This window comes from Necator americanus, chromosome I, assembly GCF_031761385.1.
Source record: "Necator americanus strain Aroian chromosome I, whole genome shotgun sequence".
NCBI classification, from domain to species: domain Eukaryota; kingdom Metazoa; phylum Nematoda; class Chromadorea; order Rhabditida; family Ancylostomatidae; genus Necator; species Necator americanus.
The window spans coordinates 16,068,807-16,081,322 of NC_087371.1; the positions used below are offsets into that span (position 1 = coordinate 16,068,807).

The following is a 12,516-nucleotide window of genomic DNA, read 5'->3' on the forward strand; positions in this document are numbered from 1 at the left end:
TTGATATGCTTGTTTTAACTCTTCTGATTTTCGACTTTAATGCTAATTTATCTATTTGATTTATAGAATGTCCTACTCAGACGGTAGGGCATCGTCCAGCCGTGGTTCAGGGAATAGTAAAAACTCGGTTAGCTTCCCTAAGCACACTAATTTTTTCTCGGAAAGATTTTCTTATTCATGTTTTAGAACGGTCGAACACAAGTAACTCCTATTCATATCCACCAATCTCATGTACCCTCGATGCCTTCTTTACTGCAGGTAACAGTGTTAATCTTGTTTTTCTTTTCTTTTAATCCATTTTTTTCTACCCAACTTTTCATTTATTTTATTGACAAGTTGGGTTTTTCTTTTCATCTTTCTGTCGTTTCAGGTGAAATCAAAGTTTGATTCTGAATGGCGGAGGTTCTCTTTGACACCCAGCAGTCCGGAAGTGTATTCTTATGATAGTTTTCGAGGTCTCGTAGAGAAACTACACCATTTGGAAAATGTACCTTTCACACTTTGCTACAATGCAGCTTGTGGCGATCTGCTACCTATCACCAATGATGAGGTGAGTGCATCACTGTTTTTTTTTTAGCAAGGTCCTTCTTACTCTTTTCGGGTTGTCGTGCTTTCTAAAGTTCTGTAGATTGATCTTGTTCCAGTGTTTGTTTTTATTTCCTGACTCGCATGGTAAGTCTTTTTATGCTAAGATGTCCTCCACGGCAGCCAGTAGTTAGTAGTTGTGTTTTACTGCCAAGACTTCTGCTCCTTTTCTAGAAATTTTCGTTCTGCAGAACTTGCGCAAATCGTTCGAATCGGCTCGGCCAATATTGCGCTTGCTAATCCAGCGAAAAGGTGAATCTTGGGAAGAGAAGTACGGATATGGCACAGACAGTGACAGGTGCGGCGTTTCTTATGAATAATTTGAGAGCTCTTTGCCAGATTTATTCGATTACCAGGTTGCGTCAAACATGTGGACTTTTTACTATTTCTTAAGCCCTTTCAGTGGCGCAACATATGCATGATACTCCCAATTCTGATTTTAGAAAAAGGAAAGGCTTGTCTGCTTTGATTCCGGTTCAAAAGGTTCCGAAGAGAAATTATTCGATCTCAAATCCAGAAGATTTCCGTCAGGTTAGGTGATGATATTTTCTTGCCAATTTTAGTTTGTTTTTGCGGACATTATTCCGAAGAAGGATTTTTACAGTTATACAACTTACAGAGATTCTTATGCGTACTTCTTTCTCTTGTTACTTCCTCGAGTTCAACTTTATGCTCATGTTCCTATCGATAACGCTAACAAACATTCTTCCTTGTTTGCGATCTTTTCCAATTGTAAAACCTACAAAGGTTGATAATAGAATGTGCTTCACCGCAGTAGATTGTAATGCTGGATGCGCAGTCACCTTTAAGTTGTAAACTCGTCATGTGACTATTTTCTTTTGAGGTTTCTGCGATTATCGATGTCGACATAGTCCCGGAAGCACATCGTCGAGTGCGATTGTGCAAACATGGCTCGGACAGACCTCTCGGATTTTATATTAGGTCAGCAGATTCCGAAAGCTCAAAGAATGCGTGTTAAAGCCTTTGAGAGTGTCGGCTGCTGTCTTACTTTTATGGTATTTATTTTGGGCATCTCATCTTTATAGAGATGGGACTTCAGTTCGAGTCACCGAACGTGGTGTGGCAAAAGTCCAAGGCATTTTCATTTCTCGTCTTGTTGATGGAGGTTTGGCTGAGTCCACCGGGCTTCTGGGAGTTAACGATGAGGTGATCCATATTCGCATGAAAAGCTGTATCCATTTCCCACATAAATTGATCAACATCAACCTGAAGTAATTTTTTTTAGGTACTTGAGGTGAATGGAATTTACGTGCAAGGCAAAACCCTTGACCAAGTCACAGACATGATGGTAGCGAATGCACATAATCTTATTATTACGGGTGAGTCATATATTTTTCCAGTCGACTGCATGCTATTATTGCTTCTTCTACCTTGATTTATTTTTCCTGCTGTTTTTATTTTTTTTTTTTTGGACGTTAGCTTTGTTTGGCTGTTTGATGACTACCACACACTAGAACTCACATCGTTGATGTGCGTGTCTTTTACTGTTCTCTTTATTCTTTCGGCTTTTTTTTTCATGTTTGAAATTGAGTGTGCATTAATTTTATTGATTCTATCAGTTTTCACCAAACTAACGGAGCTTTCTTGATTGGAGTAGTTTTACGAAATTTATGCGGAAAGAATTACCCTGCAATAATAGAACTAATGTTGTTCCGCAAATACTCGTGCTCTTTAACAACATTCTGCATTTGAATATATCAATGTTATACCAAGGTAGTTTTGAGGTTGTAAGCATAACCTGAGATTTTTAAAATAAACTTTCTTATATTTGTTCGATTTTAGTGAAACCAGCTAATCAGCGTAATACGCTTCAACGCAGCACGTCAGGACGGACGCCAGCCCCTGTCTTAGATCCGGACACTGAGTCAGATGGCGGAACTGACAACTCACGATGATTGTAGAAAAATGATCAGATCCTGTAGAGATTTTGAGTACCGTGTCATTGCTAAAGGACGGCGCGTGAGTTCTATCGAAACGCCTTACAGAGGCAAATTTCTCGTACTACGATAGGTGACTAGTCGTTTTTGCTTGTTTTGCTCTCGTATTTTTGTTATTTTTATATGTTTTTGAAAAGGACCCGTTCTGCAACTCATCTGTTAGTTACAAGTGTAGCACCAACACGTCTTCTGCATATTTCAGTGCCTTTGGGAGTGAATCTTTTCCTACTTAGGTTAGGTGTGGTTTTTTATGCATGGATTTACTCTGAGTAACCGAGAATATCTCATCGCGTTGTGATAGCAGACATAAAAGAAGTAACCAGTTGTAGTTATGAAGACTAGTGAGATTATATGTGATATTGTGCATCCGTTAGATGTCTGTTCTACCAGTGTTTTATTCACTTACGACTTCTCTGTATGTTAAATCTTACCACTAGGTAAGTATTTCTCTTCTATTCGTCTAGGTCTCCCGTAGGTAGCTGTTAAAATACGCGTTCCATTGGTTGTGACACATCCACATGATCATCTTATTCCTTACAGGACCAAATTGTCAAATTCAGTTGCTATGCTACAATTGATTGTATCCCTTGTTGTTTTATGCATGTGTTCTGCTTGTTCTAGACGATTTTTCGTATCATTACTACAGTCTACTGATTTTGTATGGGAAAAGTTGCTTGGAGGAGATTGAATTGAGAGTAATGGACAGCTGGAGGAATCGATATTCTGGTGCTTGTAGTAAGTCTCGTCGTATTGGTTGTAACCTTTCGGTTTAGTAGCTTGGGAAGAGTAAACTGAACGTCAAACGATTACGCATTCTGTAAGTGGTCATTGACGAATACTTTAGATCAATTCGCAGAAAATGCAAGAATTCTTATTTTTGATATCTTCTCAAAGACTGTTTTTGCACTTGTTTGGATTGTTGTTTTTATGATTAGGTAGATTGAAAAATCTGAACACCGAGATATGGTGTTTCAAGCACGAAACTTTTATACTCGTATTGCGTCAATATCAAAGTGTACCCCTTCAAAAAGAGAAGCATGGATTCCATTAAAACTCTCTTGCATTTTTTGACTCTTGAGGAAAGTAACACATACACATCTCTCTACATATCAGATGAGTTCCGGCTGGTTTATTAACTCTATACTTTTTAGAAAAAATCTTCTTTTCACGTTACGAATATAATACTGCAGTATTCTAAGATTTTTGTCGGTCTTGAATCCGCATTTCCCAACCAAACTTCTCCAAGTACCCAAATGCGTTGAACGCAATAATTGTGTAAAGGTATCACAAAAATTCATGTATTTGTAAGCATTATTCAACTTGTGATCCCCACTATCGATGGCAGCATATGGCCAGCCGGTGGTACGTCGTTGTTGGAACAGTGCCTCAGCTCTCATACCAAGTGATATTTGTACGTTGTACACCAGATACAAACACTATATAATATATATTTATATGTTGATAAATTATTTATACGTTTGATGTTTTTCTTTTCTTTGAGCAACGATAGCAACGTTGTCTTCGTGGTATTTGTGTTGTAGATTTTGTGAATTGTTGTGGATATGCTGCGAATCACCAACCCTTTTTTGCGCATCACTAACTTGTTTATGGAGATTCGTATTTCAATTTTGTCTTTCGTTGTAGCCAACTAGAGTTGTATGTCTGTTTCTGTTTTCTTCATATGAATAGTAGAGTTAAAACGATAGGAAGCACGCTGCACTTGCGTAAGCGGTTCCAAATAGAATGGTGTGATGGAGCGTAGCGGTTGGGATCGTGTAAGAATCCTCGCTACCGCCACTCATCTCTCCAGTTTGCCATGGTCCCGCCTGCATTCTAACCTCTGTTTCCACCGTGCCACTTCGAGCGCAGCCGCTTACCCAACTGCAGCGTGCTTCATTGTGTATTGAACCGACTATGGTTCTGTCCATTACTTCTTGTTACCAAGAGAAGTATGTGCGCAAGCACGTAAGTAAGGAACCATAGAATAATGAAGTGTAGGCAGCATCGAAATATGACTTACTTTGACTTAATCGGTGGGCTGATGTCATAGCCTGATGCGATTACCCGCATCTTCGCCGAGGTGTGCCGTCCTTGAACACAGCTCTGCCCAACCTTCTCCACCTTTTGCCAGAGCTTGTACAGAATCAATCCATTCGTCGCTATTCCATATTCTGCGAAACCTTACGTTCTCGCCTGAACTGCCTATCCATTTCGGCCAGGTGGCTTCTTCCAACTCAAACCCGAGAAACTATTCAAAACTCGTTGAACAAGGCGATCTGCCGCTCTACTCGAGAACAGTCAAGGGACACCCTGATAGTGCTAAGACGATGTCGGCAGGACACTGATCGACTGGTCCTCGCATGATGTTGTCGATAGCGAAGTTGAACACGACGGGTCCTGCCACTGCCCCTTGTCTTACTCCAGTTACCACCTCAAACGATGTTGTATATCCGACTGGTGTTCGAACTGCAGCAGTTGTTCGCTTATTCGTGTCATCAAGCAAGCGAACGAACTTTCCTGGTACTTAATCGGCGCGGAGTGCGTTGAGAAGATGGCCTCGGTGAGGAGAGTCGAACACGGCTTCAAAGTCCAGAAACGCTAGTTGCATTGGCTTCGAATACCGCTGCCAGATTTCGATCACTCTTCTGACGATGAGAACCTGGTCAATCGTAGATCGGCCAGGACGAAAGCCAGCTTGCTCGTCGCACGTTCTTTCTTCGCGATGTTTAATTAGTCGGTCCAGGATACTCTGTTCCAATGCCTTGTACATAACACGCAGCAAAGAGATCCCTCGATAATCCTTAGGGTCCGCGACGGATAACTTCTTGTGGAGGGGAATTATGATAGCGTGTCTCCACGAATCAGGTATCCTTTCGTCTATCCATGTTGAATGGATGATCTTTGTCATCTCGTAAATCCCAGACGGAGGAAGATATGTCGTCTGTCGTATAGATATGTCGTAACGTCTTCCGCGGCAATAGAACCAGGAGCGTTTCAATTGCAGCGTCCTGGATGCAATTTGTGAAGGAATCCGCATTGCTAAGCTTCCTCCTGGACCGCATTCTAACATGAGTAGACATTGGTGGAATTTTGTTCTGCATTCTCCGTCTTCCAGACCTGCCATGTCCATTTTTTGTTGAGGAGGTACTCCTCGGTTCTTCTTGTGGAATCTCTTGTATGCTAAGGCTGAGAAGAACTGGACGGTGGTCAGAGTCGAACGCGAGGTCCCAAACAGCTCTAGGTTTTTTTTATGTGGCTGGGGAATGTTCCTCGCCAGAACATAGTCGAGTCCTCATCTTCCGTTTGCGCTGCTCTTCAGAAGTTAAAATGGTTGCGTGGAAGCGATGATGAGGCCCGTCTGTTCGCACAACTCAACCAGACCGTTGTCCGACGTGCGCTCCGTTGGATGATACCATTTTCCTAGCACATCGGATAGTTGTTCTAATCCCATCTTCGCATTTGCGTCGATTCCGACAATCACCACCTGCTGGCTTGGTGTTTTAGACATCAACGCATTGAGTTCATCATAGAAGGTGCCCTTACTGTTGTCCTCAGCGGTTTCCGTAGGTGCGTGAGCACTTGCGATCCAAAGTTTATGTCCTCTGCGATTCCGTAGTCGTAGAAAGGCGTCTAGACGACATTGAGCCAAGTTCCTCCACCAATTTCTCGTAGCTATCGCGCAGCCACCTACTTTCTTCTCATCACCATCGCCGCAGCATATGGTGTAATTTTCGATGCTGATGAATCTCATACGCGTTCCCTGCAGTGCAGCAAAAGACACACAGAGATATCGCAGAAGTCTGGATAGAGCGGCTTGTTGGATTTCACTCGATAGTGTTCGTCAGTTCAGCGTGACGAAACGAATGGTTGTTGCCAAAGATTCCATGCTCCCTTCAGGCAGTTGACCTTTCAGGATATGGGCTCTGGCGATGTGATGGACTACAGCACCTTTTTGCAATGCATGGGAATCTTTCGCCATATAACAGTACGAGTTATATACCTCGTACGTTCCCAATGCGTACACTCGAACGCCTGATTGCGTTTAGTTAAAGCAGGGCCACCACGTGCAGGTAGTAATCAGACTCGTATACGCGGCCCCGCATCGAAATATAAAAAGGTTATTTAGATCAGTGAATTACACTCGGATCACATCAACTTCATATGGTATAATAATAATAATAATAATAATAATAATAATAATAATAATAATAATAATAATAATAATATTCGAGCGATTACTCTCGCAGTGGATCGGACAAACTCCCACTAAGCTTTGCTGCTGTCTTGTAATTAACGAGAGTGCCACAAGAAGCGCAGCGGTCTATTGCACCACAAATCGGGAGATTTTGGGTGGAGTGTACATCCTCTAATCGATTTAAGTGGGGGAAAATGCTACAGAAGTAAGTTAACGCAAAAATCTGAAAAACCTGGTGTTTCATGTATATATTGTATAAATATATTGGTACATATAGTTGGGTGAAAACGACATGAAGCGCGGAGAGTTGCGTAAGCGCTGAGATGGCGCGGTGGAGCCTAGCGGTTGGGATCGTGTAAGGATCCTCGCTACCGCCACCCATCTCCTCAGTTCGCCATGGTCCCACCTCAATTGCAACTGCTGTCTCCATTGCGCCGCTTCGAGCGCAGTCGCTTACGCAATTGTTCGTGCTTCATCTCGTTTTGACCCGACTACACATGTGTCTTGGTGACGTTCCTGCTTTCTAAGAGCTTAGAAGTGATAGTTTTCATAATTCTTTTTCTAAATGAAAATTCCTATTTCTTGTTACTCCTTCCTTTCATTTCTTTATTAATTAACATACTTCTTTCCATATATGCTTTTCAAACCTTACTAAAAACCTTACTACTTCATTACGATTTACTACTAGTTTACTACTTTTTTGACTCTCAGTTGATCATGTGCGGAATCTCTTGCGATTAATGATTTTTGCACGTGATTTATGAGTGACTTAAATCAGAACCTGAATCTAGTTCTATTCGGAGGCGTTATATAGCTGTAATTCTTCAGCTGAATTGCTCGATTTCTTTTTTGTCCTATTAATTTGGAATCAAAGGATGCCACCTCTGCATTGGTGATGCTTCCTTTATTGAACGTCGGTAGTAATTGCATCATCTGATTCGGAAGAGCAGAAGGAAGAGTTTTTGTGTGGGTTGATTAGGATTTTCTTCACTTGGCTGTATTGTAAGTGAAAGTGCATTCCGCGAAACAGAACGCGGAACAGAGATATTGCAGCAGAGGTCATTTAATGTTCAGTTAATTGCAGTATTAGAATATTCGATCGTGGATTTTGACCACCAGCTCCTCAATTGCATTTTTTCAGATTTCCCAGAGGATTCTGCGATATCTTCCTGCTTCTTCATTTTTAGTGGATGACTATCGAACTGTCTAGTGTTGTATCTGCGGTGTTATTCGACTGAGAAGGTAATGATGTTGTAGATTTTCTTTCCAGTGGAGTTCCTGAAAACTTCGGAATTTAGGAGAACAGTTAGGTGATCTCAATCGGTACTAGTCCCAATCTCTTCAGGACTTTTTCAGTAGACGTCCATCACCTGTCGCAATGTGGTTGCCGTTCTTTCGGCTCATTGTGTTGCCATATCGGCGATACTTAAGGCCGTCGTACACGCAAAGACCCCTAGCCTCATCTGTTCTTCGATCCTACATTCGAAAACGGGGTCATCCGAGTTGGACGTCGTACTTTGTGGAATACAGGTGGAGGGACTCTCTTTTTACTCGTACTTCTAGGGTTTTCTTTGAATAGCATTACTTGGAAGATACATTTCCATAAGTGTGATCGCATTTTCGAGCGACGAGCGGTTTCCCTCGCAGAAATAATCTATTAAAGCCATAATTAATCTGTGGAGAAAGTCTCTGGAATTCCGACGTTGAATTTCTGTAGTGTGAAAGAAGTTCGCCCACAAAATATTATCTATAATTTACTTGAGGTGGAGAGATTTTTTTCTCAAGAAAAAAATAAAGGATTAAAGGATAAAGTTTCTGACGTTAATCAATCCGCTTGAGATGCGCCCCCACATTCACTTCAATTCAGAATCGTTTGAAGTTTACGAACGTTCAGACAAGTTTGAGGTGTAACTGCCCTATACAATGACTTGCGGTGGCTAGCCGATGTGCAAAGTCAGTGTTTTTATCCTCCTGGGACAACTCTTGTACCAATTTATCGACCGCGGAGGGATGAAAGGCTTGGTGAGCATTAGGGCAGATTCGAACCTCAGATCGATCGTGCAGGAAGAGGAACCTCTAACCGCTACACTCCACCCGCCCTTCAAGAAAAGATAAGGTCTGAATTTGAAATTTTTCAGAACAATTCACATTGTTGCGTGAGAATTATCTGGTTAGCTGAGCGTAAAGAATAAAAGAAAAACTAGAATACCTTCTGCCTTACCTCTTTCTTTGATACGAATAATGAGATGAACAGTTTCGAAATTACGTTCATAAACAGTTCTAAATCAAGTAAAGTGAAGAATCTGCTTCAATTGTCCGGTACAGAACGGCAACTTTCAAAAATAAACTGTTTAGTTTCTTCGCCAAGGTAACCTTGTCCTTCTCCATATTTTACCATACCTCCAGGATAGTTCACACAAGTTTTGTAGGTTATGTTCAGTTATAAAGAGTGCGCCTTGTTTCGTTGAAGTTTTTTTGACTGGAGCTTGCACCCTGTTGATATTGATTGTGAAATGTTCGTGGTTGCGATGGTTTGAGTCTGACTGATTCGGTATTTTTTGTTCTTCAAATTGTTGGAGATTCAGATTTGAATATTGCTCATGAACTAGAGCAAAATTATTGAAATCGTGTGCAAAAAGGCAATATTGTGTGTCCTTTTTGAGCTTCCAATGACGTTTTTAAATTAACGACTATAAATCGAAGATCATTTGAGGTATATAGGTCCCATAGTAGCTCAGAAACTTTCTTGTATTGTTTTGATGGGTTTGTTTTTGAACAGAGCGGGAAGGTGGTTCATGGGAAATTTCGAGAGTTTGTATATTGAATTTCAGTAGGTTACCCGTTTTATAGCTAAAACTCTGGCCACAGTTTCGGCACATCGATTTATAGCGGAGTACATTCACTCTCTAGGCGATTAGATTGAGAATTTACGACGAATTGTCTGCTCTGTCACCCATTTGGTCGACTTCGACATCGTAAATTTATTTCTCTCAATTTTTTCGGTTAACGTAACTTGGTTTTGTTTTCTGTGCGTTCTTCTTATCGTTGTTATTTAACTGGATGGTAGCGAACCTTGCAATTTCATTTGTTAGGTACTGTATGTTCAATAACTTTTTCATGTGGGATATTAGTACCGGATGTCCTATTTTGTTTTATCTCGAGCAGTTGCTAGAAGTGTATTGATGACCCTCTAGCTAGTGAGAACTGCTTTCAATGAATGACGTAGAGTAGGATTATAATGATCTATATCTCAAATACTGTATGGTCAAATTATTCGCAACAGTTCAATTGTGAGTGTATGAAAACTACTTTTTGTTGCTTCTCTCGGCTGGGTAGGTTATTAATTACGTTGGATATTGTATAGTCGGATAAAACGACATGAAGCATGGACAATTGCGCAAGCGCCTGCTCTCGAAGCGGTGCTGTGGAGACAGCGGTTGGAATCGAGGTGCAACCATGGCGTATTGCAGAGATGGGTGGCAGTAGCAAGGATCCTTACACATTTCCAACCGCTACGCTCCACCGCTCCGCGTCGAAGGCAGCCGTCTACGCAACTTTCCGTGGTTGATGTCATTTTGACCAAACTATATTTCTTTTTTTAAACTATGCAACTGTTGTTAAGCAGGAACTGCTGAACCACTAGTTGAAATGTGGTGAATATCTGTTTTCGTTCACATGTGTTCGCAAATTAGTATGATTGCTCTGATATGATTGTTGATATGATCAGTATGATTTGACCTTTGCACGCGTTGGTAACATTTATTTGTTGTATCTCCTAGTGCTTCTACATTGAAACAACCTGTTACAGGCAAGTGCAAGATGATCACTTTGCCGAGAAACACTTCAATTTCGAAGTCGATGGCCACAACTACCACATTTTGAGGCAAGTTTACGCTTTCGTTGTTTTCGTCAGTTTTGTGTTTCTCGTGCTCTCCTGCCTTCCTTCTTTTTTCATATTTTGCCTCAGGAAATAAAACGTGTTGTGCTGATATCGTCTTCTTCTGAAAACTACTTCTATTTTTTAATGTATTTGATTGCTGGACTTTTGTAACCTTCCTGAAGTGCTTAAGGTATGTGTTTAATGCCTCTGCTTTGTTGTGTGTGACTCATGACAGAAAATGTTGGCGATTCTGCGCAGATTTGCATTTTGATAAAATGCTAAAATTAATTATTGTTTATTCCTTTCGTTGGCATATTTCTCCTCTTGCAAACTCTCTAGGTTTCCTAGGCGACGCCATCGGTGTGTTGTAAGCAGCCGTCATGTGGAGGTATTTTTTACTCAATTCTCCCTTTACTTTTTTCTTCGTAGTTTGGAGAACTTCTTTCTCGTTAGTGATCTGGGAGGGTTTTGTTGAAAATTTCTTAGTTTCTTGGAACCCCCAGTCAAGTCATTGAAAAAAGTGGTTCTTGCAGTCCGGTAGCTTTCTCGCCCTTTATGTGACATTGAGCTTGATTAAATTGGGTCTTGATTGGTGCGGTTATTCTCGGACATGACGTGTATTCTTAAAGCACCTCACTTTTTCAAGAAATAGTCATTTCAATTCCATCTCCGATGATTTGCATCCCCTTTTTATGATACCAGTTTCGCTAATGAACTCAGTTTCCTCTAGCTATTCTCATGAAACCGAATTAATTAAAAATCTAACATTCGATTTTAAAATATCAAGATCCGACTGCCCTCTGAGGATTGGGATTTTTGATTTTCCTTTGCAGCATCTTTTCTTTGATAGGAGGAAAAGAAGAACTCAGAATTAGCACATTCTTAGTTTTCTTTTTTTCTTAGTTTTTTTTTAATAGTAAGTGTACCATAAGATTTCTATTAAAAACCTCACTAAACATATGTTCGGTGCTTTCGTCACCACCGCAAGCCTTAAAAAGAGTTCTAAAAATTCTCATATTTCTGCTTCTCTTCGTATCTCTTCTTCTGTTGTTTTTTTTGACTTACTCTCCTTATGGTATACTACGCTTCTGGTTTGCTTCATACGATTTCTAGCCTAACTGCGTTGTAACTGTTTTTTTCTGAGAGTTATTTCAATTCGAACTAAACTCGAGCAATATTCCGCTCGTAGAGGGCGTGCCTGGCGCAGGATAACGATTTCGAGTGCACGGAAAATTTATGGGTTTCATTCAGACACAATTTGGAATGAGTTTTTATTCTGTTGAATTCTCTTCAACTTCAAATTCTTTTAAAACTTGCTGTTATACGTGTCCTGTTATTCTAAAAAGAAGAAGCGGAAGCTAAAGTTTTTTTTTCGAAAAGATTTGTGATACTAGTATTTTGCTGTCAGGTAGGTCCAAAACACGTGAAATCGCTAGCAGTTAGTTTAACTTTGCGGATTTTGCCCTGAGAGACTTCTTGTTTTACCATTATTTGTGACCAAAACGACCTCGTTCTGTTTTTTTTTTAATTGGTATTCCCGTGCATTTAGACTCCAGACACACGAGTTGCGGCGTCTTATAGCTATCTGGGCAGATCCGAAACCCGACGGACACTCAATATTGAGTATCTTGGAGTTTGTTTTACTGATCGGTCGCAACCCCACACATCTCATCATCTACCTAACTACTCTTATTTTCTTCTCCCTTCTCGTTCTTCATTTTCTCCTATTATCTTATATTCCCTCATTTACCTATTCATTCTATCAATCAAGGTTCCTTCTACTTTGTATTAGTAGCCCATTCAATGTTGCCCTTTCATGAAATGATTTTGCGTTCGATTCATAGGATTCGTAACTGGATCCGCATACGTGAACATTTCATAAGAAGGATTTATTTTTA

At 40.6% G+C, this 12,516-nt stretch overlaps 4 protein-coding genes across 5 annotated transcripts; 2 read left to right on the forward strand and 2 right to left on the reverse strand.

Moving 5' to 3' along the window:
- Positions 1 to 67: 67 nt before the first annotated feature.
- Positions 68 to 2,501, forward strand: RB195_005734 (uncharacterized protein; the record flags this gene model as incomplete). The annotated part of the gene is made up of 9 exons (XM_013436458.2): positions 68 to 127; positions 187 to 258; positions 371 to 550; positions 777 to 883; positions 1,029 to 1,116; positions 1,430 to 1,527; positions 1,632 to 1,752; positions 1,832 to 1,925; positions 2,389 to 2,501. The coding sequence occupies 9 exons, from the start codon at positions 68 to 70 to the stop codon at positions 2,499 to 2,501; spliced, it is 933 nt and encodes a 310-aa protein (XP_013291912.1).
- A 2,566-nt stretch (positions 2,502 to 5,067) lies between these two features.
- On the reverse strand, positions 5,068 to 5,673 carry RB195_005735 (uncharacterized protein; the record flags this gene model as incomplete). Of its 2 annotated transcripts, none has more annotated exons than XM_064178434.1 (1): positions 5,068 to 5,673. In XM_064178434.1, one exon carries the CDS (start codon positions 5,671 to 5,673, stop codon positions 5,068 to 5,070), a length of 606 nt encoding a protein of 201 aa, XP_064035480.1. The 2 variants fall into 2 exon arrangements, with proteins under 2 accessions (XP_064035480.1, XP_064035481.1); XM_064178435.1 differs by having other exon boundaries at positions 5,068 to 5,667.
- Positions 5,674 to 5,865: 192 nt separating this feature from the next.
- RB195_005736 (uncharacterized protein) lies at positions 5,866 to 6,294 on the reverse strand (the record flags this gene model as incomplete). Its single annotated transcript, XM_064178436.1, has 1 exon — positions 5,866 to 6,294. The coding sequence occupies one exon, from the start codon at positions 6,292 to 6,294 to the stop codon at positions 5,866 to 5,868; it is 429 nt and encodes a 142-aa protein (XP_064035482.1).
- Positions 6,295 to 6,459: 165 nt separating this feature from the next.
- RB195_005737 (uncharacterized protein) lies at positions 6,460 to 10,789 on the forward strand (the record flags this gene model as incomplete). Its single annotated transcript, XM_064178437.1, has 5 exons — positions 6,460 to 6,546; positions 7,949 to 7,980; positions 8,095 to 8,268; positions 10,547 to 10,646; positions 10,706 to 10,789. The coding sequence occupies 5 exons, from the start codon at positions 6,460 to 6,462 to the stop codon at positions 10,787 to 10,789; spliced, it is 477 nt and encodes a 158-aa protein (XP_064035483.1).
- Between the last annotated feature and the right edge of the window lie 1,727 nt (positions 10,790 to 12,516).